At 36.7% G+C, this 27425-nt stretch overlaps 1 protein-coding gene across 1 annotated transcript in view; it reads right to left on the minus strand.

The window, feature by feature from the left end:
* The window catches only part of IARS1 (isoleucyl-tRNA synthetase 1), a 108850-nt gene that overhangs the window by 35840 nt on the left and 45585 nt on the right, over window positions 1-27425 (minus strand). Inside the window, exons 15-21 of the mRNA XM_075713572.1 lie at window positions 21028-21154; window positions 16128-16201; window positions 15578-15772; window positions 10832-10918; window positions 10035-10118; window positions 5685-5832; window positions 2647-2767 (exon numbers count right to left, since the gene is read on the minus strand). Of these exons, the coding sequence (XP_075569687.1) occupies window positions 2647-2767; window positions 5685-5832; window positions 10035-10118; window positions 10832-10918; window positions 15578-15772; window positions 16128-16201; window positions 21028-21154 (836 nt within the window). The remainder of the gene's footprint in view (window positions 1-2646; window positions 2768-5684; window positions 5833-10034; window positions 10119-10831; window positions 10919-15577; window positions 15773-16127; window positions 16202-21027; window positions 21155-27425) is intronic.

The raw sequence follows: 27425 nt of genomic DNA on the forward strand, positions 1-27425 counted from the left end.
GAATTCAAAAGCTCTCCCCAAGCAGAAGGTTGTTAGACCCTTCCAAAGTTTTTCTAGGCTCTCCTAAAGCATCCCAAAGTTGGAGTGTGCACAGGTATGTTCCCCTTCCCACCCTCAATCCATTCAAGTGAGGTCATTACTAAGTTGACAGGGACTCCTTTTAGGCTGAAATACTGCAGGCTATTCAAGCTACTAGTAGAAACTGGGGCAGAATTAACAGAAGTTTTTACTTAATGTAAACATTTTTCTAGAGGCAGGCAATCGGTGTAAGATTTAGCTCCACTAAAAAATACACCTGATTAAATGGAAGAAGCTAAGCTCAATTGCAACATTTTTCTGGTTAGTGCTGCCTCCTTGCCGTTTAGAGTTTCAGGCCTGTATGTTCTTCACACAATCACACGCACAGTTGCAGGAACATGTTACAGTGCAGATTGGGCCATTTCTTTGACAGATAGTGCCCAAATATGATGTCAGCACCACTGCCTCAGCTATGTTTTAGACATGGCAGAGACAACAAATTTTTTTATGCATCTTGCAGGTAACAGAGTTGTATGGCATTAGTTGGTGAACACAATCATTTATTTTTGCTCACATCATGCCACATCTACAACAGCTTCTGCATTTGGGTTTTTTTTTTCCTTAGTATTATTTTCAAAATCTTGGGTTCTAAAATAAAGCTTGTGTAGTGTATTTATCTCCTTTATGTAGCATTTGAGGTTATCAGTCACCATTATAACCTTCCCTTGCCTCTTCCTGACATTCTTCCTACTTCAAGTCATATGAAGTAGAAAATCTTTTAAAAAAACCCCACCAAACTAGATTTTTAAAAAAGATTAGCACAAGAGTATTCTGTCACAGTACACAAATTTACTGCATCGCATTAATATCTGTCTGACTGAATTCAGAGTTTATGCAGAAAAATAAATTGGAAAAAAAAAATTGGTGTTCATTAATCACTTCCAGATGAGATGTGTCACTCGTGATGAGCACATCATGTTATCTTCATCTAACCCAAGACAATAGCATTTAATATCAACACTGCAGTCTTGAAAGTCTTTACATTGTCATTTTCCAACAGGAATTTTCTTCTCCTGCTTGGAAGGATCTTCTTGCTTCATAAAGATGTCAGTTGACACATCCCTTTTTCTTAGCTTCATCTTCCTCTTCGAAATCCAGAGCAGGGAATTCAAGTTTCTACCCCCACGCTCATCTTCCTGCAAATACTATATTTCTGTTTAAACCATGCACTAATCCTACATCCCAGGTACACATTCACAAATGAATTTTCCACTGTCCCTCAAAGTATTTTCCTCTTTACAAGCAGCACGTAAACTTGCATAGGCTCTGCATATTTCTGTTTGGCAACACACAAAACTCACACACCACCATCAAATTTCAAGGACAAAACTTCTAGGAAGAAGCCACATTTTTGTCAACAACAGACAGCTTTGATATTCCCAGTTTTGGTAGCTTGAGGATTCTTTCTTCCTTTAATGAAATGTTCTTAGATGATCTCACCTGAATTTTGTTATTACCAAAATGACCTGCATTATCTACTGTAGCAAGATAAACTCATCTTACTTGTTTTGGTGAGTGAACATCGTGCCAGTTTAAGAGGGGGGAATACAAGAGATGACTGAGGCAGAGGAGGACTGTCCTGTGTCCTCATAAACTCAGATCTGGCATTTAGCGGTTTCCTCATTATCTATTATCCCACTAATACCTTCCTTCCCCAAGCACACCCACGGAAGGCTTCTACAAATCTTCTGAGGGCAACTTAAGATCACGGGCATTGGATTGCTTGTTTATTCATAAACAGTAACTACAATGGCAAGCCACCTTCTTTCCGATATCTAGGTTTCTAGTGCCCTTAAAAGGCATCAAAAGATCTTCAAATCCCATTGTGACTTTATCTGCAAGTTTGTAAGCTTACTGGATCAGACCAACTACTTCAGGGGGCTCTTGCAGCACCTTCTCTTTGCAATTAATATTGTCTTAATAGAATGTGAGCATTGAGAGGTATGGGATGATGGAAAAGACAACATGCAGGAAGAAAAACCAAGAGAGTATCTTCTTACAGCTATGCAGTATCCTAATGCTATTCTGTCCTACTGCACACACTCCCAATATGATTACAAAGAAACCCTTTGTAATAGTAAGTAAGAAACCCTTTGTAAGTTCCATGGAACTATTCAGGGGAAAATTTATTCCCCATGCTCATGTACCTCTCAAAATTATTTTATTTAGCTAACTTGAGCACTGCTCATTTTATCCTTTTTTTAAAGCTTCCCCAAATTCTATTTGGCTTCCTTTTCACTGCTTTCAGTTACTATTATAATGTTATTAATTGCTCCAAGCACTGCAGAAGATCTTGTTGCAGCAACAATCTACATCACTGAGCTCATAGGATTAGCTGTGACAAAAAAAAGCCTCATCACTTCTTGAAATCTCATGAACAAGCATAGCAAAATCTGTATTAACACCCATGAAAGCAGCATTCCATGTATTATGGTAGCTGGTTAAAGATTTCCTTCCTTTTATCTGAACAGTAAGTCTCATGTGGAATCTGGAAATCTCTGGATGAAATGGTTAGTTCTCTAATCAAAAATTAAACACCCATACACACACCCGACCAAATGTGCATACCTGCCATTTCAGCTTTGAAGAACTGAATGAGTGATTGGGTGAAAGAAAGAATCCATTTATCCATGATGTTATTGCTCTCCTTAACTGTGTTCTCATTGTAAAGGAATTCTCTTCCCTCATCCTATCATCAACATAAAAACACACAACACATTTTCAAGACATAAGGGTATATATTCAAACCTCTATATCGAGTCACCTGTCAGCCACTAGTATTTTGTCACCTTCACTGTGTTACACTGGTTTCCTAAGAGAGGACATTAAATTCCAGAAACACGTATGTAAGAGAAATAGCTAAGGAAAACCTGACTCCCACTGCTACTGATTTCACCACACCATACCTTCAACTACAAAGGAGGCCAGTTATTTTGATCTGTTAAACCAGATAAAAAGTAGTACAGCACACAACAGTATGCAGTCATTCTTTCCCTGTTTGCAGCGTAAGTCATAGCTTCCAGACACAGGGTAGGACTCTTGAATTTATATAACTCCTTCATCTAGGAGGATCTGAAGCATTTATAAGAAACGTAGTATGAAGATGAATTCTATTTGGGGAAAGGGCATATCATATAAACAATATAATTATTTTTTCAGAGCATGTGACAATTTCAACAGATTAAAACATAGAAGAATGTAACAACCTGAAAAAACAGGTGGAATTTTTAGGCATCCAACATGCATATAGTGCATTTTGCTGCTTTCCAGAATACTGATATGTGCGCTCATCTGAGAAATTTCATAACAATTTACTGATTCTGTAGGGCATTGCAAGCAAGACCACAAGTAAGCACACTTGTCCATGCCTACAGTCTTCTTCCATGTGAACATTCTTATGACTGGTTGAGAACAGGGTTTGTTTCTTTTTTTTTTTTTCAGATTTCAAACAGTATTTAACATCTGGTTTTAAGAGTCTTTTGACTTTCCCTTCCCTCAGAGCCCAGACGAAAAAATCTGTTTAGATTATTCGACCCAGTAATTATGCATCCACTTATATAGTATAAAGGAGAAGATTCTTAGAAAAAAAAAATGCATCTGCACACCCAGAAGTGCAGCAATCCCAGTGTGAGGTCAGCAATCATTTAACCAACTACAATTACCGTGGTAACTACGGTAAGTATAAAATTATTATTAGACTTCATCCAGAACACTGGGATTGTAGTTCCTCTCTTGCAGGAGGCAGAATACAACGAAAAAGTTGTTTAAGCCTGTGCATGAAATCTAATTTAAGCACTATCACCTCCAATAGCACATTCTTTTGCCTAATATGGTGAATAGGAATGGTTTCACTATCTATTTAGAAAGAAAAATTACATCTGCTGAATTACCAAAACTATCTGCTTAAGCACCTGGATTTTCCACTGGGGTCTTCAATCCCCAATTTAGCTGATCTTGCAAGATTTATGTGATCACAGCAAAAAAACTGCAAAGCACACTTTAGATAACTCAAGGGTCAAACAGGAAAAGCTGAAGTATATTTTTGGGGCAACACGTTAGTTTGTCTGATGAATGCTGTCTAGGGATCCTAAGAAAAGATTTGTTAAATACTCGGATCTGAAGTTACCAGACTTTCTTCCCAAAAGGGGTTGTTAAAAAGACAAAACCGTTTATCTGTCTGCTATTTACTGTACTATTTATTGAAGTCAGCTGCCTTTATTGCTTCAAATGGCAGCTCTCCACAGTGATTAGGCTGCTACTGTAGTTTCACGCATAGTACAGGGTTTGAACTTTTTCGCTTAGTTCCCACTGTCCCATAAAAGTCCGCACTAACAAGTGGTAACCTTCTATCATTAATCGCAGCTGAAAGATTAAAATCTGTTTCAACAGAAACTATACAATATATACATAAAATCTTCAATTTAAATGAAAAATTACTGTAAGAAGTTTTAATTTTACTTTCATTCTGAAAGTGTAGAAACTCATGTCACTCATCCAGCATTTTTTAGTAGACTTCGAATGTAATCTACAAGTCTAAAGCATGCTTTTATGATGATATACCTTTCTTTCCAATCCATTTCTTCATTTTTTTTCTAAGTTGTATTTAAATTTAACTTCTAAAAAAAAGTTCACTGTCATGTTACAGAAGGCAATCTTCTTGCTACAGCTAATGTATTCAGTATTGAGTATTCCCGAGTTAAACATTTTTATGCAGATTCATAATTAAAGTTAGAGTAAATGAGTTAGCTCAAGAAACTGTCACAACAGCCACTACTGAAAATAACTTTTGTTTTCATTACTTACTTGCAGTTATATTTGTCTTAAATCTGTATGCTATTAAGCAATGTTCTCAGTGCAGAGAAACTTGCAGTCCAGATGCCATCCTCCAACAGCATCCTTCCTGCAATGTAGCCATGCCCGACTACATGACATGGGGTAACAGCAAAGAAAAAGCAGCAGCAGCACTCAAGGCAGTATTAGTGACACCTACTGACTCCAAGCTTCTACACAAACACGGATAAGACAATTACTAGAAAACCAGCAAGGCTTAGCATGGACATTTCAGAAGGATTTCTTCAACCACATGTGGTACCTGGCTTTTAACTGGTGTTCCCAGCAAGGTGGCTAGCAGCAGATAATTGCTTAGTATGTATTAACCCCACAAACTGAAAGTCACTATCTTGTTCTCTAATTTCAAGAGTATGAATGCAATAGTATCACATTTATCTCAAATAAAAGGGAATCAAGAGCACCATAATCTGAGAAATGATAGCTGTTATGTCTTGACAGTCCCCTACCTTCCACTCCTCCTTTCTATAATAATAATAGCCTTGGTCAAGAAGAGAAAGATGCAGGGTGATTGCAGCTTTATAAAACAGGGTAAAAACAGCAAATAACATACAAATTAACAGCAAGTATATACAAGTATATTCTAACTTTGAAGCCAGTCTTGCTTTGAACAAGGAGGTAAAGATCAGATGACCTCCAGAGTCAGAGCCCAGACCTCCCTTCCAATCCAAATATCTCTATGATGCTAATTCACTCTAACAGTGGAAAAAGCACAAAGCCCCTTCCACTTTGCTTTTCCATGCTTGATAGATCTGTACCTTATGTTGCAGGATCTGAACATTCTGAACAAGAAAGCGATATGCATTGTACCAGGGCAGGAAGACATCCTTCAGTATATCCCTTACTCCTTCCTCCTTAAATCTCAGATTTTCTGCTCTTACCACAGGAGAATTGATCAGGTATAACCTGCAAGATAAGAACACAATACTGAAAAGCTTAAAGCTGCATATACTGATAGAAATGCACTTAAATGTACAGTAAACCCCAGAGAGCTGCATAGCAAGAGAAAGGTACCCAAGGGAACAGATTCACACTAAGAACTCTAAGGAAGACAGCATTGTAAGCATGTAACATATTGAACATATGACAATTTACTTCCTAGTACTACAGGATTATTTTTATGATACTGCATATGGAATTTGAATTGGAATTTAAATTTTCTTTTTTACTCTAGAAGTTAATTGAAGTGATAACACATGCTCAGATGCTATCACGGTATAAAACAAGCAGTGGATGCATGGAATTAGTGTTCACCTTTAGAATGGCAGCTATTGTTTCACTAATCTTTTGAATTCCTTAACAATGACACCGTACCTTTCTACTCAGTCTAGTTAATTTCCTCAATTATAAACAGCTTTGGGCCCATTGCAAACACAGGACTGAGGAGCAAGGCAAAAGAGGCAAATCCAAGTAAAAGAGCAGAAATTAGTGTTTTCAAGAAAAACAGCCCCAAAAGAGGACACAAAGGATGTACCTCCTGCCAATACAAATGTGCCTCAGCTCCAGAAACAGCTCTGAAAGAGCAAAGCAGAGGATTCAGGTGACGCTGACTACTTATATCAGAAGCAGCCCCTCACAGAATCATGCCCACCTTGGCCAAGGAGGTCCATCTATATGTGAAGTCCACCCTGTCTAGGGAGATCCTCCTTGGATCAGTCTCTTTCAAGCTAACAGTTCCTCATTTCGGAGAGATAAACATGTGCCCCAGCTTCCTTGCTGACTGTGAGTTCACAAAAAATCATCTTTATACTTTATCCCATCTTCTTCCCTAAACAAATAGTCCATCTATGAAGACAAACTGGTATCTATCAAGTAAACTCAAAAGGAAACCAGGTCTTAACTCAGGTATCAAAAAAACCTGAATACAAACTTGATTTAGATATGCTTCATTTAATTTTCCAAATATGAAAAACAAACCAAACATTTTTTTATTTTAAAGATTGTGGCATTTCTCAATAGAAATTTATTAACTCATTTTCTCAACTTTAAAAACCATGATTCTAAACTAATATATCTTTATAGGCACTTCCTTTAGGAGTCTTTAAAATCTTAATGGGATTTGACACAGCACATTCAAGAATACCAGTCTTCAGGACAGGGCTTCTTGCATAAAAATGAATACATAAAAATAGAGCTGCCAGAGTAAACAGACAGTAATGCAGCACAGAAATGGGCATACATTGGCTTGTCAAGCACTGGAACAGGCTTCCCAGGGAAGTGGTTATGTCGCCATCCCTGGAGGTATTTAAAAGATGTATGGACGTGGCACTTAGGGACATGGTTTAGTGGTGGACTTGGCAGTGTTAGGTTGGACTTGATAATCTTAAAGGTCTTTTCCAACCTAAACAATTCTATGAGTGTATGATTTTCAGTACTGTATTGTGGGGGGAAGTATTTTTATACATGATATCTCAATTCAAATTAAAAATTTACAAAAGTACAGAACAATTAAGCATGATAATGAACTACTAAGTCCTTAAGTGAAACTAGAATTTATAAGCATGTATTTAAACCAAACCTCCCATCGCACTTATTTATGTGCTTATTACTCATTATTTGATTCAGAAGTCAAACATAACTTTTGCTCCAAATACGAGAGCTAGTCTGGCCCTAAGGTACACCAGGATACTCCAGGCCTTTTACCAGTTTGGGCCTTACCTAGAATAACGACCATTTCAAATTGCCTCCACTGCTTTCCTCCTGAGGAGGCAGCAATGCAAACTAAGCAGAACTATGAAGGATCCACTAAATTGCTCCTTTGCACCCACCTCAGCAGCACTCGCTGCAGAATCTATCTGAAGTCTTCTTAAAATAGCTCTTAGCATGAGAAAGTAAAGAAAATGTAGCTCTCTAAGGCTACAGGTTTGGTTTTGGTGGTTTTTGGTTTTGTTTTTTAACATAGCAGCCCTACACTGCCTTACAATATGTAAATGTTACTAATTTCCTAAATTATTCCAATGCAGAGATACTTACATCTATTATATGGAAAGAGATATAAGGCACCTGATAAAGGAAGAGTTCTATCAATTCAGTTACACCTAGTGATATTACCCATTGGGCAGAAAATCAAAATCAAACCAGTATTATCAAGTTTTCTAACAAGGTATGAGAAACAATAAAGTAACCTCCTTTTCACCTCTCTCAAACAGTAGTCTGTGGCATTATGTTATTTCTTCTGCATTTTAAGAAGAGATTTCTGAGAAGAGAATGCAACACATCACTTCTAACAGCAATACTTACCTCGGGATACATGAAAGCAAAGGGCTTGTAAATACTATGACCAGCAAATTCTCTTTCTGACGTACTTCAACTTTGGCAGCTATCCAACCCAAGTCATAGGTCTTAGGAATATTGAGATATAACTGATTTTTACAATTCCTACAGATTCACACAGGATTCAAGTTTCAGGAAGTCTAAAGTTGGGTTGTTAAATTTACTGTGCTGTTATTTCTTCTGTTTGCCATTTCTATTCAATTCCATATTTACTCAAACAACTTAATGTGTATTTTCTGCTGATCTATTTATCAAGCTACTGCTAGGAATACTTTGAAGCTGTAGTTAAAGAAAAATATATATATGTACTGCAAAAGCTAAAGTAACTCCGCGGGGAAACAGTGCCAAGGAAAAAAAAAAATCAGCTGTAGCTTTTTCTATAAACAGAACACATCAAGCGCTTCAGTGAATAAGCAGAGACAACTGAATTGCAGAGCTCCTTCCATAAATGAACCTAGTCTGCAATGCTTTGTACTCTCTATGTAGGTGTATGTATAAATAAATGTGACATTAAAGAATGAGTACACAGGCAGAAAAATGAATTAGCTTTTTAGAAATAAAAAAAAAAACCATGAATAATGGAGGTGTAACTTCTGGTGTTTGAGATTTTTGTTTTGTTTTATAAAAAAGGCAGATTTTTTCAACAGAAACTTCACCTGCGATTTAAAAAAACTCCAATATGAGTAACTCCAACCTTTTTCACTCATATTGTTCCAGCTACCTATTCACTGATATTCTGCTAATACACCCTGATTATTTGTAAAGAACAATCTTGATCAAATTTAAGAAATCCACCCAAGTCTCCGTTGTAAACACATACGAGAAGATAATTTACTAGGTCTTTTAAATGCTAAAGCTTGAAACAATAAGGAACTTCACATCTATGTGTATAAATTATCTAGAACAAGCAACAACCATCTTTCTCAAATAAACAAAAAACCATGGTACACTAAACTTTTCATTCAGCCCATTCATTACCATGTATAGTTGTAACATACAATTCAATGTGTGTGATAGTTTAATGTTTTCTTATATATGGCAAGAATTACAGGGCTCTTGAGAAATGTGTAAGTAGTGTACTCCCACAGTTATTAAAATGTCTGCATTGTACCTTTACCTCAAGGCACCACTTCATGCATGTAGTTAGTGCATCTAGCCAAAGTACCAGGTGACTGCATAATTATGTTTGTACATTAGTATAATTTTAATGAAACACTTGAACTGTGTTTCATCTCTGTTTGACCAGGACAATTTACATATACACATTAGGCTGCTCCACTTCTGCTTTTCTGGTTTCACTACTATTAGGTACATACTGTATATTTACATCAACAGAAAAGAAATGCTTTCTCTTTAGAAAATGTATAGTGTAAGCAGCAAACAAACATTTCTGTGCATTATACAGTAATCCTTCCCTAAAATAACGACTTAAAAGTAAACTAGTAGTATTGTTCTCAAAGATTTTATTCAAATTTTCCCTGGGTCAACTCAGACTATTAGCTGCAATAGCAGACAGTGCTGGCTTGAGTGGAAGGATTCTGTACAAACCGAACACACATTTTCTGAAAAAAGGCTTCCAGTCAGCATGTCACCTTTGGTTGTTACCAGCCTTGAGGGAGATAAGACAAGGGTATAGAAAGTCCAGGCACTGTAACTGTTCTTTTGAGTCATCCAGTCTTTCAGCTATTTGGCTGCCATAGTGCTCTAGAAGTTCCTAAAATTAACTTTCTTCCTACTGCTACTTGTCAAAAACCCATAAGTAGCCCTCCTGGTAGATGTCTGCTATGAACAGAAAGCTAACATATCAGATTGTACATATATTAAAGAAATCCTACCTTAGTGCATCGGCTCCATAACTATTTACAATACTCATTGGATCAGGATAATTCTTCTTCCTTTTGCTCATTTTTTGGCCATCACTAGAAAATATTAGAACGTAAGCATAAATTCCCAGAATTCTTGTAATACATTAATAAAGAAAAAAGGCCCTTCAAATCCAGCTTAATTTTTCTGTCCTATTATGTTCTTGGTAGCACAGACATAATTATATATTAACACATCATTTCAGTATGATGGCTGAACCCATGAGAACAACTGGGGAACAAACAAAACAACCAACAAACAAAACCCAAAAACACCCCCAAACAACCCAAGAGGCTCTCAAGTTACAAATCTAAGCAGAAAATCTCTCTTTCCTACCAAAGCTGAGGGAAGATGCACTTGTTTTGAATCAATCCCTCCAGCCCACTGGCAAAGCTTTATTTGAAAATAAAAAGGAAACAAATAGAATTAATTTATTTAAAATTGCATCTAAACTACATTTATAATCCCCTTTACTCTGCATAACAGGTACCATTTATTTCCTATTCTTTTCTATTCTGCCTTGTTACTCATTTTCTCTCTCTCTAGAAAGGACTAATCCTGCTGGAAAGAACCTAGCGCAACAGATAGCTGGGATGTGTAAACCTCACACTCTCAAGGTGCCTCTTACCTCCAGCAACACCGATATCTCCCTGACAAGCCTTAACAGCTCCAAAGCCCATTTCAGATTTAATTTACAATTCGCATGGACTTATCTGAAATATTCTTTGACTAAAAATCTGTTCAGGAAAGAACTGACTGACATACCAACCTGGCAAGAACAAGGCCATTCACAATTACATTCTTGAAAGGAGGCCTTCCAAAAAGAGCAGTAGACAGCACCAGCAAAGTGTAGAACCTGAAACAAGAGACAATGTAAGCGTGACTTTCTAAATATGCCAAGCTAAAATCTGCATGTCCTATATTACTAAAGAAATTTTTCATTACGTTGTTTTACTCTAGCAAAGTTAAAATTTAAGTATGTAGAATATTTATGTGACAAAGACTCAGAAGAGGAGGTTACTGTAAGCAGACCTTTTTCTTCTTTGCAGCATATCATGCTGTTTGCTCAGCTGTGACCTACTAGTCCAAGATGGCTTAAAAATTGTAATAGTAAGCATTAGGAAGGTCATGAAGAAGAAAGTTGTAGCATCTTCCCCTTTAATATAGAAAGGGGAACTCTGTCCCTGAACAAGTTCCCTGTTTTCTCACTGTAAACCTCTGAACACAGGATCAGCTAGGAACAAACACAGCAGACAGGACTGGTCCAGAGAGAGAGAGGGAGGGATAGAGTGAGGGGTTTTGTTTGAATGTGTGTATGCTTCAACCTAGCAGACAACAGAACAGTTACTGCTGGGAGCATAAAAGCAAGTTAGCAAAAGTGAGCAGAGCCTCCTTCCGATCAAACAAACCTAGCTGGTTAAATTAGCTATCACTAGAAAATACAAGAATGTAGGCATTCCCCACAAGAAAGGGCAGTAGGGGGTTCCCCCCCACACCATTTGATGTGTTTACAATGCCTGTATAAACTATCTAGGACACTTAAGAAATCAGCGTTGGAGCAAACAGAGGCACCTAACGTTCGATATGTCGATATATGATTATATCTGAGAAATGGAGGTGCAAGATGACGTGATAATTTCATACTCAGGAGTCAGAACCTTCACCAAAGGAGGTATCTATGAGCTTCTATAACTGCACTGCTGGTAATTACTTTTAAGAAAATAACTGGATGGTGGGCTACAGCTTTCCTGCTTAAAAAAGAGTATCACGCTGACGATTGCTTAGCAACCTTAAAACAGCCGATGATTATACAAAAGCTAATTAATTTAGAATAAGGCACAGGAGGTTATGCCTCACAACTATGCATTTGCATAAAGATTTAGTGGAGAAACACTTTTTTTTTTGGGGGGGGGGGGGGGAGTCTATCTGCCTATTCTAAAGTAGTTTTCATCAAAAAGCTGCCTAAAACTGCAAAAGCATTATTCTGACACTTCAGGGCCCAAAGCTCTGTAAAGGCTGCTGTGTGCGTTACTGCATTTACTAAGTGGCTTACATGACAATTCTGATGCTTATCTCTCAGACAGGTTTTTAACTCTCAAAATCACCTCAATTCACACTGCAGGAGACAAATTCTCTTTATTAAATTGCATTGTAATTTCATGAATTTTAACCAACACTCCTCCACCTGCACACAAATACATGCACTCAAAATCCCTGTTTTTAGTTTTAACCTTCTTAAGGAACCCCCTAAACACAAATGTCTGAGCTCTTACTCAGATGATCAACACCTCAAACCTACAAGACTGACAGTTCATTACAAACATAGCAGTACTTCTTTAGTATTTAGTATGAAGGTACCTCATTGACAAGCTCCCATAGCTTTCTGCAAACTGGTTGCAGACTCACATTAGAGCAGGTGCATTTGCAATTAAAAAGAACAAAGCAGAACCAACTAGAAGACATTTCAATACTGTTTGTATTAGGAAAATTGTACAGACTGACTGTGGGCTTTGCACAAATTTTGTTATTTGCATTGTCAAAGCCGGTGAGCCTCAGCAATGAGGTACCTTAGTTGATGACAGTTATAAGTGTCTTTGAGCTCCTGTGATCCACTGGTTTACACACCGTTCTGATATAATCTGAGAAAGAATGAGAAGAGTTATCCTTTTAAAAGAATTCACCTCATTAACTCTGAATATTTTAAAGGTGTGTCTCTCTGCACCTTATTTTTGAAATATCTTGGCCACAGACACATTTGTTTCTGATGACTTCCTCAACTTATCTCTGCTGGTTCATCTTCTATTCACCAAAGCTCAGACTGCTTCTAGTTATGTCCTTGCAGATATATAGCTATCAGCCAAAACAATAGCAGAAAACCCCTTAACACCACAGAGAGAGAGAGAGGTCCACTTCTTTGCTCTTCTTCGCTCCTCTTCCACTCCCCCAAAAAGGGAGAAGGTGCTCCCTCCCCATTTTCTCCTTTCTTGAATAATTGTGGGTACATTCATAATCCTGTGGTTCAAGCCAAAAACCTTCTGCTGTGAAATCCCCATAGGCCACCACATTCTGACCATGACTATAAATCTTCTTGCATCTGCCTATATACAGAGATAGAGCCTTTCCTACCAATCTGTCTGGACTGCCACTCTTCCAACCCAACTACTGTAAGATTTTTTTCCCCTCTCGCTTTAACAAATATGATTCAGCTCTTTCTCACATCCATGCAGAAAGTCATAAAAAAAAAATCACTAAGGCCTAACCATTTTAGAATGAGAACCATTCTTAAGAACAGCCTGAGACAGTTTTACCTTTTACCAAAAAACACCCCACCACCTCACACCTTAATTCCTTCTTTCTTTCACAAGACTATAAGGCTCTTTTGCAAATCACAGAACACTAGCTGTTATCAAAGCACCAGCTTATTAACAGACATGAGCACTGTGGGAAAGATATAAGCATCATCTATCAAGGCAAGTGTTTTGATATTCCACCCACAAACAGATGAGACAGACTTGGATATGGCGAAGACTTACAGTAACTCTTATGCTGTTTTTAAAACCAAAAAGTAATCTACTCCAGATTGCAGTGTGAAAGTCTCCATTTGCACACTGCCTACAGTACACCACACAAGTGTGTGGGCTCTAACTGAAGCACAGTGGGTGTATGTCTACAACCACAGAGTCACCGCTGGCATTACCACCAGCTTGGACTTCTTGTTATTTTTCCAGGGCCAATCAGTTGAATTAGCAAGATGATTCAGTTCAGCCTACTAAGGAAAGGGAAAGAAGCTGCTTATCCACAGGTTACATTTACTATTTAAAAAAGAAAAGAATGTTAGAAGCTGGAAACATGATAGTGGATCTGGATGTTGCACTGCACTCAAGTTTAGATTAATACCATACTATAAAAAGGCCAACTTGCGTAAAAATTACAAATGCATTCTTTAACGGCACTAGAGAGCTTTATCAGACACATATGAGATCAGACTTATCTTTTCATCTGTCATGTCTCCCACACGTGCTTCAAAGGATAGCACTAAAAGAAACACTGCAGTGTGTGTGACATACTAATCCACTGTGACATCCCAATCTCAAATAGCTAAACCCTGAAACCTAAAATTTATCATTCCTCCTATATTTTTACTGGAATTATAACTATCAGGAATAGATTTTGTATCCACATAAAAATCCCAAACCATTTTTTAATTCTGTTGAGCTTTTACAATTCAGTAGCTCCCTTGCACAGTGTAAGAACGATTACATGTTGTCGAATTTTTTTAATTTGTTTTCAGTTTTTGGCATCTAAATTACAATTAATGCACCCATTAAAAACATTATGCATAGCAGTCACTAGGTAAGGTGCAGTTATATTCTGAAAAGTATTTAATATGCCATGAGGAGTCCATGTTTCACTAAGTGAGACTTAAGTGGTCCCTCCCTAACTGCCAAACTTGCAAATGTAACTTCCATTTTGAGGACCTAGATAATTTTTTGCATCACAAGTAAGGGGTTGCAAAGTGAAGACACCTTTTGCTATATTCATGAACCTTATTTTTATTTAGCATCATGCCTCAAATGCTTCCTTGTTCGAGCCTCTTGGCTTTGAGAGTATTTATCAACCTTGCCCTCAACTTCACAAACATGCAAAAACCCAACTCTTACTGCTTTGTTTGGGTTGGTTGGTTGGGAGAGTAGAGGAGTGGGCAAAGGGAGGTACCAACCATGCTCCAGAGGAATTTAGTTTATTTAATTCTAATAACTCAAGTTACTGGAGTACTTGTTCTACTTGTACATAGTCAAATGTACTAATCTAGAAAACACAAAAATTCATCTTAAAAAAATCTGTCAGTTTTCACAGCCAACCTCAAGCTTCAAAAATAGAATAAACACTTAAAAATGCCAAAACTAAAACTGTATGTATGCATGCATGAATGTATGTATGAGAAACTACCCAGAGAAAATTGGAAATTAGAGAAAAATTTTCATCAATGATTGAACAGCATTTATCTAGAGAGGAATCAAATAAGCAGATGAAGTTTACAGTTAGAAAATTTGATTTTTGTACACTATAAGATCTTAACAACATAAGGTTTAACTTAATTTGTTTCTTCCCTACTCATATAAACCCAAAATTCAAATTTAATCTAGGGGGCAAAAATTACTAGCCTACACAGTGGCCTGAAATCCTCAAAACATTGACTTCCATTTCAACTGACTCAATTACTGTTCTGTTTCTAGTCAATAACTCAAGTTCTATGATAATTCAGCTGCTGAGATTCTTCCTTACCAGGCTAAAGATCTGCCCCATTACCTAATTATGTTTTCCACAAGAGCTGGGAAGATTGCTTGCTAACATGTCTTTCTGCAACATTTTTGTCACCAAGCGTTAGAATACCTTGCATTTTACTGAAAAAAAGAAATCATACGCTTCTCTATACAACATTAAAGGATCATCCAGATGTAATAGTGTTAGACACAGGGAAATAATATCACATAAGAAAGTGGCAGAAAATTACCATCCTCGGGTTTGGTCAATGCCTTCAGCAATGAAGTCAGCAGGGAAAGCATCTTCAAGTTCTTTTTTGTTTTCAAATGGATAATGGACTTGTGCATAAGGCATGCTTCCACTCTCAAACCAGCAATCAAAAACTTCAGGGACCCGGTGCAGTAAGCCCTTACCACAGCGTGAAGGGATAGTTAGGTGATCAATACTATGGGAAAGAAAGATTGACAAATTCTAAACAAAACCAAGAATTAGCACAAAAAGTTAACGTTATGCTTGCACACTAGGTATGACAGGAGTTTTGGTTTTAATTTTAATGATTCTTCAAAAAGGTCAGCACTTCCTTTGAAAATTTTTATAATTTAAAGCTATTTTAGAGACTTTTTTGCATGAACAGCATCCGAAACAGAAGAAAGGAAAATTTATTCATGTTATTCACAAAACCTCTTACTACTTTTCTATTTTCCCTGAATCTATTTCTGAGGGTTTGGGCAAAGAAAACCAGTATTTTTTATGTCTGTTCAACTGTTTTTAGTAACTAGTTAACAGTCTCTGTGACTGACCTTTCTCGATGGAGATCAGTGACTTTCACTCCAGATAGCTCTTCCAATTCTGCTATTGAACCAATACAAACTACCTGTAAGGAGACATGCAAGAAATTTAGTCAGTTATTTCCACAGAGTAGCAATTTTTTTAACATTAGACAGGAGCGTTGTAGGTCAGTCAGTATTGTCTGAAGTAGTTGATAGAGCTGAAACGCCAACAAAAATTTTGTATAAGGTCCCCTTCTTCAATCTAAGAAAGCAACAAATCGTATTAGAGACCACTACCCTGATTTAATACAATTATTGTCAGAATAATTGGAGACTTTTAAGAACAATCATGTCATCAGATACCAAAAAAGGTGGGTTTGTTTTTCGTTTCCACCCCCCCCCCCGCCCCCAAACAACCCACAACACAATCACCTCTGAAAATTCAATGATCCTGACTTTTATACAAATAGGAGTTTCAGATCCCAGGTTCCTCTTCCAAAGCTAAGGTAAAAGGCTAAATTGCTCATAATTGAGTATAAGTGTTCCATCACAGGCATACTAAACTGTTTGCATTAATTGCATCTTACTTAAAGTGAAAAAAAGTGTCACAGCTAACAAAGGGGTTGTTAAGAAAGGTACAGGCTTTTCTTGGTTTTATTGCATCAACACACTATCTAAGAAAAAAGCAAAAAGTTTCAGCAACAAACTTGCATCGACATCATGAAATGTTGATGAAACAAATGATTCTGAAAAACTGGATGTAGGAGAGAAGGAGAAAAGCAAAGCTTTCTTTGCTTTATGTTTTAACCCTCCCAGAGCCTTGTGGCACTCTCTCATCTGGCAGGATTCACAAGCCACTGGATTTTGGAAATCCAGTCCCACGTGCTATCAGTCCAATTTAGAATTGCCATGGAAAAAAAATGGTTTTTGACAGATCTGACAGGGAAGGAGTTAAATGTACCAACATAAAGAAGCTGTAACTAGGCTAGACATTTTTCACATAAGATAATTTTCTAAGTTGCTCTTAAGATACAATAAGTCAGAGTACTGCTCAATTCCTATAGCTAGTCTTAAATACATGCATATATGTACACACAGAAATTGTGACTAACAAAAAGGTTTTGGTGTATTTAATTCCAAAAAACTGTCATGAATTACAGGAGATAGAAACTCAGTCTGATTTGGTTTTTAAGCCATGATTTTCCTAGTCTGATTCAACTGCTGATCCACATTACTAATCACCATCTTTTATTGTTAAAGTACTTTTGAAATGTAATTTTTTCATTACTTATCTATTTGTCTTATTTTTCCATAAGAAGTGAAACATTACAATGATTACGATAATCAAGTACAACAGTCTGCAGTTTGCATAGCAAACCAGACCAGGGGATTGATCCCAGTTAAAAATACTACTTTATCAACAAACTATTTTTAACCCAGATCTGTTCTTCATTCTCTGTGTGGCCCCATAAGCAATTGTACAAGCTCAAGTGAGCAGGCAGCAGGTGCTTAGTTCAGCACTGCTGGCGGAAGAAAAGGTTTTAATAGCAGCATGGTTAAAAAAATACCCTTGAATACACCAATTACATCATCTTCACCAACCTTAATATTTGAACATACTTTCACACTATGCTCTGGGTTAAAAGCTGCCCACTAGTTGTTGCTTTTTGAACTTTGGTTCAATACTTAAGTAAAATTTCAATACTTAAGTAAAATTCTGAATATTGGATGCATCTGCAGAACTGCACCCAGCAGAACATATTCATAGAAGAAATAACCCCAAGTCCACATGAAAAATCCAACAACCACCAGAGGAACACAGATATCACCATAGTGAACAAGACTGCCTCTGTCTTATGGAAGGATGGATCTACTCTATCCCAAGGGTAGATCATTAGATACTTGAAGGCAAGAGAACAATACAGCAAGCAGATGCTAATCAAATCTGATTCCTCATTAGGCCATACCCACTCGTTTCTGCAAGGAACAAACTGCTTTATGCTCTCAAATTAAAGCTATTGCTTTGGATACATTTCTTCAACAGCAATGTCTACTTTAGTAGCCTGGCCCCTTTCCCTACCAGTCACTTGTTCCTCCTCTATTTTATTTTTTGGCCACATCAACTACAAAACCAGCTATATCAACATTTAATAGCAGACAGTAAAGACTGAAATAAATAGGCTGGGACTGGGGGCTGTTCAACCGTTTCAGCATTACTGCGACCTAACGTGAAATCAGAGATCAAGGTTAAATACTTCTAATGAAATGAACTTTAGCATTATATCCGGGATTATCCATGTAAATAGGAAGAATAAAGCCATCCGGCAGCATTTGTGGACCTCAATGTTCCTGTGACATAGTTCTGCATAGTTCCCTATTAAATAAAAATGTTTGCTTTTATTGGTTTGTCATTTCAGCTCTATTAAGACTTATAAATCGAAGAATAAGGAGTGTTCATGGGAAGAAAGAAGTCCATGTAGTGTATCAGTATATCAGCAAGACATTCTGGGATCTTTAGAAAGCATCTTCTGAATAGTAATTAGTAAAAGAAATAACAGCTAAGGTCAGCTAAAAGTGTCATTCTTAATGCAGCCTCAAAGCAGACCAGAAACAGACCTAAAGAAATTCCTTCACCCTTCAGGAGAGCATAGCCAGAGTCCTCTCATTCCAAATCCGTTATGCAAGACCAAGTGCACCAAAACTAGTTTACGTGAGTGACAACCAGTGAAAAAATCAGAGCATTTCCATAACATCACTGAATATTTAATACTATAATTCGTATGCAAATCCTATAAAATTAGCCTATGTCCGCTTTATCAACTTGGGTACCATATTAAAAAATTTTATTATCTAATCCAAATGAGATGTGTTCCACCACTGAGGAAATATTGAGATTTGAGAGCTTAAAATGATAAACTGTCTGCAAAAATGTGGTAATAAACACAAGCTTCAAAATTTAACTTCCATTATGTGTCTCTACATTATAATTATGCTAAAATAAAATGAACATAAAAGCTAAAATAAAACTGTGGGAAACCAGATACTGATTTGTAATAAAATTCACTTTAATACCAATTAATTCACCTTACTGTATATTAAATAAGGAATTGTTATTACTTCTCCAGGATTTAATATGCACAGCATAATTGCATGCGACAAAGTGTTCTTTTGAGAACAAGACATGAAGAGGCGGCTCTGCAATCTCACATGGCACTAGGCTGAAGCAAAACTGAAGTCAGGAAATTTTGAGTGAATATTATTTCTATATGAGAGCAGATGTCACTTAGGCCTTAAGATCCACATCAGTTCCAATGCTATTTAGTTTTTAAGCTATATCCTACATGCATAAAAAGAGAGTGAATATTAAAAAAACCCCTAACTTGAAATTTAGCATGGTCCAGAAGCCATACTCAACTATTGAAGCATGACATTCAGACTCTAGAGCAAACAGAAATGTATAGCATCTATGGATAAAAATAATAGATCTATTGGTATTTCTATCATTATTCCGAATGCTAAGCCCTGAGGAATATTTGCAGCTAATTTCAAAGGAAAGGTCAATCTTCTAAGGTAGACATTACATTGTTATGAAAACCAAACAAATCAAACCTAAAAAAGCAAAAAAAATCTGTACACACAGTAATACAGACATTGGGAGACTGTACAGAAAATGAAATATTATTAGAGGCAAGGAGTGGGAGTAATATATAACCTTTACACAATCTTTTTCAGCTGTAGAATGAAGTCTTGAATACTTTAGCATAAAACTGAAAGCCTCTTCTCTATCTAAAAAAATCCTGTTATACCAAACAAGGGACTTAAAGTTTAGTTTGAAGACTGACAGTTTATACCTGAAAATTTTGAATAAATGTTAAAAATTAACTGTTATATGAGACACAGAAGCACTTGGTTTACCAGTAATTTACAAACAAGCTCACAGCATAAATAGAATTCAAATGCCAAGCCTTTCTTAGATACATCGTAATTGCAAGAAGTAACTTCCTCCCTCCCCCAATATCTCCCTGATCAGCAAGATTTCCAATGAAGAGGAAATAAAATATGCTTTATGGTGCACATCTAAGCAATAGTGCAGTTTAAAACAACAAAAATACTTTTCCGGCATACGTTTTCCTATTTGAGGTCTTCCACGTCTAAAACTTTTTTAAATCAAGGGAGATAAAAACAAAGCCTTGGGATCATTAGTATTTACCTTCCATGGACATCCTGACATTGATCAGCATTTCCTATTTCCAGCATGAGGAATGACTTACACGCCTAACCCACACTTTATCTTCAGAAACATTTTCAAAACTTGGTGTTTTGACACTTAGAAAACAGCAATCATCAAAACTGTGTGAAGTATTTACTTGTGTAGTTATCTTTATGCTACCAACTGAGGGGTACCTTACAACTTCAAAAAACTCGTTTCTGGAATTCCCATTACACTCTTTCATCATTTCACTAGATTCACATTTTTATAGTCTGTTATATTCACATTTGTAGCACTACAAATACATATTTTCACTGGTCTACTATGGTGGACTTGCTTTTACACCTTCAGCAATTCATTTGGCTTAAAGTAACCAAGCATCACAATTTCAAAAAGAGACTGAAAGGACCGAGTGAAAAAAACCGCTTCCTTGACATTTTGTCACTGCATTTGTTATTTCCATTAGATTTACCATCACTGCAAATTCTTCCAGGAAAGATAAGATTAATTCTAATATAAAAAACAAGAAAAATTGCTTGCAGTTTTCAAGCAAAAGCAAACATGTATGGCCACACAAATGCATGCATACATATACTGTTAAGACACATTAATAGAACTTAAGACTGCAGCAGCTGAAGATGTAGCAGTCTATTAAAATAAGCAAACAACGTATACAGATAGGCTTTTCTGTCAACTGGAAACCTTTGTTTTCTTACTCACCTCTTCAAAATCGTCACTGACCCACAAAGGGATGGGTGTTCCCCAGTACCGGTTTCTAGATATAGCCCAATCTCGTGCATCTTTAAGCCAGTTCCCAAAACGCTTCTCCCTCACAAAATCCGGAACCCTGTTCCAAAAATAACAGAAGTTATCACTATGTTCCACTTAAAAGAAAGCTAATAAGAACGCTTATATTTGATTTCACCCACAAAACAAGTTAATTTCAGCATATCGCTCAAATTGGAGCACATTCATATTACTGCACTGGCTATTGCAAGGCCTATAGACTTGCTGCCAAAAAAGTAACACCATTTCTTCTGCCTTTCTTTGATCTTCAAGTAAGCTATATAAGTGAAAAATACCATGTTTATTTTACTGTCAAATAACTCAGTAAAAATGTGTGCAACATCCAATAGATTCATTAAGGATGAAACAATGACCAAAAATCCTCAAGATAGTCTAAAACTGGAGGATTATGGCTCAGGGTGGATAACAATACTACTGTGTTTTATTTTACATACAGAAAAAAATACCAGTTACTGATTTTGGTGGTGAACGAAATTATAAAGTTTCAAAAGCCTGGAGTAATAGCATCAAAAGGCACCTTGCATTATGCATGAGCATCCAGGTATCTGCACATTACTTTTAGACTTTGAGAATAAAGAAATCCCAGGTTGACATATCCCACAAAAAAGCCTTTTCACATTATTATCATCTCCACTTTTAATTCCCCAATTACAAACTAAAGCACCCTCCCCCAACCCAAAAAAACATATTGATGCTTGCTAAAAACTCATTTTGAGCACTAACGGGCTGAGGGATGTTAAAGACAAATTTGCATCATATGAAAGCATCTTGGAGCCCAAAGGTTAACATCAGAATCTGATGCCTAACCAGTTTCCTGGATATGCTAAATGGCCTGATGGTTTGATTAGGAACCAATTGTTTTCTCTTATGATGTCAAGAAATAATTAAATATTTATACAATTATTATATAGTAGATGAGGAAAAGCAATGAGTTTTGTAGTCAACAATATGCCTAAATGTGCATTTAAAAAGACCAACCTCAAATGAAACTCACAGGAAGAATAACCTTAAGACAGTGTCACAGATGCACAGAAGCTGTGAATGAACAGCTAACAATAATACAAATAACTCTAGAATTCAGTTATTGAGCAAAGCATGGTAAGTTTCTCTGGGTTTGTTTTTCCAGTGTAACTAGAAGGTCCCTTCCTGAAGTATGAGCTGGACTTAAGAGACCCAGAGTATCTAAAGAAAGAAGCAGCCAAACTACAGAAAACATACAGTCTCTTCTACCTTTTTTTTTTTTTGAAGCTCTTGGTCCTCTATGAATTTTTTTTTTTTAAGAAGAAGAATGATTTTTAATCACAAATCAGCCCCAAGAGTAACAAAAATGAAAGAATGAAAGAGGAAAAATTAAAAGAATGGATTCACATGATGCACTATGGTAGGATTTGGCCCAGCAGCAGATTTATGAAATAAGCATGAGCATCCCTCAAAAATCTACTAATGAAAATTAAAGCTACTGTCTTTTAAAAGTTTTACCCATGACGATGCCATGCAGAGATCTGAAGACTTCTTGGTGTTAATGTTGTCTTGGGTGGATAAAAACTACCGTTAAAAGACTCACTATGCATCAACCTGAAGTTCCACAGCTTCACTAGTCATTTCAAGATTTACCTTTGGCTGCAAAGCCAACAATTCTTAAACAAAAATGCAATATAAAAAAATTTTAAACAAACTCAGTGACTAATGTTTCACATGACATCTATATCCCTGCTTTGAAATTTAGAAATGTATACAGACTTTTGCAATTTGTTTTAGAGTGAGGGACTCATTACTATTAACTTTTTGTGGTGACCTTAAGAGACCCTCTCTCCAAACACAAGTGGAAACTGTACGAAGATCATTAGCATTTGCCCAACATTCCACTAATGTGGAAAACTTCTCTTTACATCACTCCTAAACTAGTTTCCATTTTTCAGAAGTTGTTAGACACTGATTAGCTGAAATTATTAGTCCCATTTAACATAGCTAGAGGCTGCAACAATCCCCTAATGACATTAAAATGCTAAGAGTTTCAACTCTGCCTCCTCAAAACGTGCATGAAAAATTAATTTTATCTCCAAAGTGGACATTAACCACAAAAATGTATGTGGTGTGATACCTCTCTCTCTCTCTGAGCCAAGAAAGCATATAATTTACCTCTTCTGGTAAAATTGTCTGACCCTGCTGCCAGTTTTTAGTGGAACATAAAACACAAACCACTTCATCTACTATGAACCACATTTGCAACAACGATTTGTGGCACTTCAGAGGTACAATACAGAAATATCACTGACACAGGCATCAAATAAAATAAAAAAGCCTGTATCTCAAAAGCATTTTGAGCCCATCACTCAAAGAAAGTGTTACTTAAAGCAATTGGTTCTTACCACCACACAGATGCTGCCCATGCATGCTACCCAGATACCGAACAGCAGATACAGCTTCCAGCTGGGAACAAGCTAGAGAAGGTATCTGTAGCAGAGAACAGCCTTGCCAGTCATGCAGTTCTTCAAGACTACAGCCTATTCCTTTTATTTAGTCTCACTAGATTCAGCTACAGATATCTCAGTCTGACCCTCTTGACTTACCTACATATCATAAGAATTTAAAAAAAAAAAAAAAAAATCAAAGTACCTTCTATTTAAATATTTCACCAGGCTGGGAAGACAGAACAGTATTCTCAGCAATGTTATTACTAACACCTGATTATTATGTTACACCAACTCTAGGTTAGTGTTTCTATAGGGTTTTTTCCATTCCTTTTTCATCCTCGTCTTAGATATTTTCTTGGTATATTTCTCTTGTTAAATTTTAATAAAGATAACTAATAATATATACCTGTGACAGGATGTTAAGGAAGCATTTTTTTATTCTTCCATCTACACAGAGCAATGATTTCTTAAATTTGCAAAAAGATTGATTGTTTTACTCAAGTAAGGAGACTGAGAGCAGCCTGAGGAATGCTGCCCTCTGGCGAATTCTGCTCCCTTTTCTCCCATGCAGTAACTGAAGAAACTTGGCCTCACCCTGAGACTACACTGTACTGTGTTTAATCTTTCAGTCCACAGTCTTCCTCATAATTCCCAGTTATTTTTTCCATCTGTATCCCAAGTACATTGCAAACAGAATTGTGACTTTGATAAGACCATGATAAAACCATAAATTGCTACTGACACTGGTCCTTAGCTTTCAGGAAATTTTGGGCTGTGCTAAACACTGCTTACCTAAATGCAAAAGCTGAAACGGTCCCCTGAAAGTTAACGGCTGCACAATTTGGAAAGTACAAACACTGATCCCTGTGCATCAAAACTTTCCTCATAGCATGGATATTCAGAAGCTTTAAAAAGAATAGACAGAAACAAAAGCAAGGCCACCCACATAAATATTCCTATTTTACAGCACAGATATATGAAAAACAGCCCTTTCCCATATGCTAACATGTATAGTTTTCATGTTTAACCAGGTATCTGTCACAAACCCCCTTCAGCTAGAAAGCACAAATTTCAGTTTTATGCTGGCGACTCCACTGAATTTACAGTTGGGTATGACAAGCAAGGTGACTAGTGCTACAGCGCGTTTAGAGCAACCCACTGCTAATGGCACTGCACTGATTCAGATCTCAGAAAAGGTCAAGCTCCAGCATCAAATAGTTCCACAAGTTTGCAACTGAAATCAAAGCAGCGACTTCTCTATGAACACACTCCTGCTGCAGCTCCTAAAACTGTGCTGGTAGAAACAGGGATTCCCCCCCCCCCCCAACTGGTCTACAATTTGTGTTGGTTTTGCCCTTCAAATTTCTCTGTAAAATGACACACATAGGATTTTGTACTTCTCTCTCAAACATTTAGCAAGGTTAAGGAGACTGCTGTCTCAGGGGGTCATGAAGTTCTTGATTCATGCCTGTAGAATAGTGTGGGATAATAGCTATTTCTACTTTCTTGGCACCCAGAATAGTGTGCTAAACTAACTTCAGGATGTAGACATTTCAGCAGTTGAAAAGTTCAGGGAACTGAACTCCACAACACAAAGGAGTAAATATTGATTTGTCAAATCATAAACTAGAAAGATTTTGAATCAAAGTACATCAGTTTCAACCTGTTGGAATGCTAATTTCTATCTTACTCTCCCAACATCAAAACCCCATCTTAACAAGTTAGAGATGATGAAAATTAATAATCTGCTCCAGATTTGTATGTCCATTTTTGACTGTTTGTTCCTATTTTTGAAGCAGATTTGGGGTTTTGCTAAATTCATACATTGCTAAGTCCTCTGCACAGTGAACTCCCACATCCTTTCTTGGTAACTACTCATTTTCTTAGTGCCTAAAAAAAACTCCATTTGACAAGCAAAAAAAACCCCATGAAGAACAAAACAAAATCTAGTCCTTTAGCAACATTTATTAGCTTATCACAACAGAAACCTTTTTCTTTGCCTTCAAAGTTTATGTACTACCCAGCATCCAAGTCACACAAGCAAAGTGGGCATGGATTTGAAAATAGCAAATTAGGGACCATCTTCAATCCCAGAGCATGAATGGGTGACTTCTCATCACCAATTAATACCTGAGGAACACCAATTAAAATTCTATTTGCTTTCAGACTCTTGTCTCCAGAAGAGAAATGTGCAGGATGTAAAAAAACAAAAGCAAAAACAAAAAAACCCCACTAAATTATTACAGAATCCAGAAGGAAACATATTAAAAAGATTAAGATATCTGTTCCTTTTCTGTACATATATTTTGAAGTATCTCTCTCATGCTCATAACACAACTGAATTCAACTTCTTATTCCATTTCAAAGCTCAGATGTGCTCTGCATGACTCCATGATTTGGCTCACCTTGACCTAAGTCACAGGATACAGGAACTCTGTCTCAAGGCAGTACTGTCCCTCTTTTCTGTAAATACAAATATCACTGCTAAAATAAACAGCTGTCAAGTATTGCCACAGCAGAAGCCTCAGATGTTTTATCATCAATTTACCATTAAAAGGTCTTTAAGACCTTACAAAAAGATAAACTAATCCTTTCTCACTCTTCATTCTTGTCATCAGCAAATTTTATTCATGACATTCTTTGAAAAACCACAGCAACTTTATGTATTGGATAAGATTTACTTCATAATTACTAACTGAAGGAAGCTCTTAGCTTATGAATTATTTGAAAAACAGTCCCGTAAGAGTTAGACTATAAAGTTGATAAACAAAACACGACCTTAAATAGTGTGAATTAGGAAATCTAATACCAGATTAGCACCCACCATCTGGTATGTTTGGTTCTGAGAAGATGGTCTCAGATCTACCCTTTCATTTGGCAAGCTGGTAACTTTTAAGCAACACCTGAAATCAGGGATCACTTATCTATCTGTCTGAAAAGGAGGAATTAATTTTTCCAGAAGATAGCTGAGTTGTAACAGCAAAAACAAACCTGATTAAGTAGTTATCCTATGTCATTTAACTAAATATGTACGGATTTATTTAAATTCATAGCAAAACAGCTGCTTTTTTGTTATAGGTGTAGAATCTGCTTTTCTCTTTAAACATTAACCAATCCTTAGAAGACAAAGTCTTAAATTCCATTATGTTAATTTACTCTAATAACAAGCCTTCTTCAACATGCCCTCAAATTGATTTTTAATGGTTTTTAATTCCAGGAGATAAATAAGCAACTATTCATGACCTTTTGACACTTTAATTAGCACCAATCTGTATCATGGACCTAATTAAACACTGGGGGAGGCAGGACAGAGGAAAGGGGAAGAGAGGAAAGGTCAGCTGTTTGCAAAGCACAGAATTTCCACTGCAGCAGACTCTCCTCCTCAGTTCATGAAAACTTATTAGAATGGTGCACAACCACACACCCCACACAAGTTCGGGTTGCCTCCACCGGTGCAAGAGAATTTTCTGCTTATATGCAGCTTACATTTGCTAAATGAAATGTGCTTTCAATCACTTTGATATAGCAATATTTTTCTTCACTCTTTTATCCTGGTTCCCATAGCAACAAACACTTTAGCATGAGACTGCAATGCTGCTGCAGACTGCATCATAACCCTGCTGTCAGCAGCGCACAGCTGCTTGACAAGTCAAGATTAAGTGAAGCTGTAACCTCCAATTTTTTTATATGCTCATATTCAAAAAATCCTGATATATTTTATTTGTATGACCCATACACCATGCTAATTGCTGTTAAAATTCTTAATCTTACCAACGACGGCAAAAATCCCTGCATCCTGAAGCCAGTGAGAAATGAAGCTTTCACTTTTCTCCTTTCTGCACAGTTTCCTTTGGAATATTCTAACATTTATAGTTACAAAATACTTTTATACCACAT

Source organism: Pelecanus crispus, chromosome 7 (genome assembly GCF_030463565.1).
Source record: "Pelecanus crispus isolate bPelCri1 chromosome 7, bPelCri1.pri, whole genome shotgun sequence".
NCBI lineage: Eukaryota > Metazoa > Chordata > Aves > Pelecaniformes > Pelecanidae > Pelecanus > Pelecanus crispus.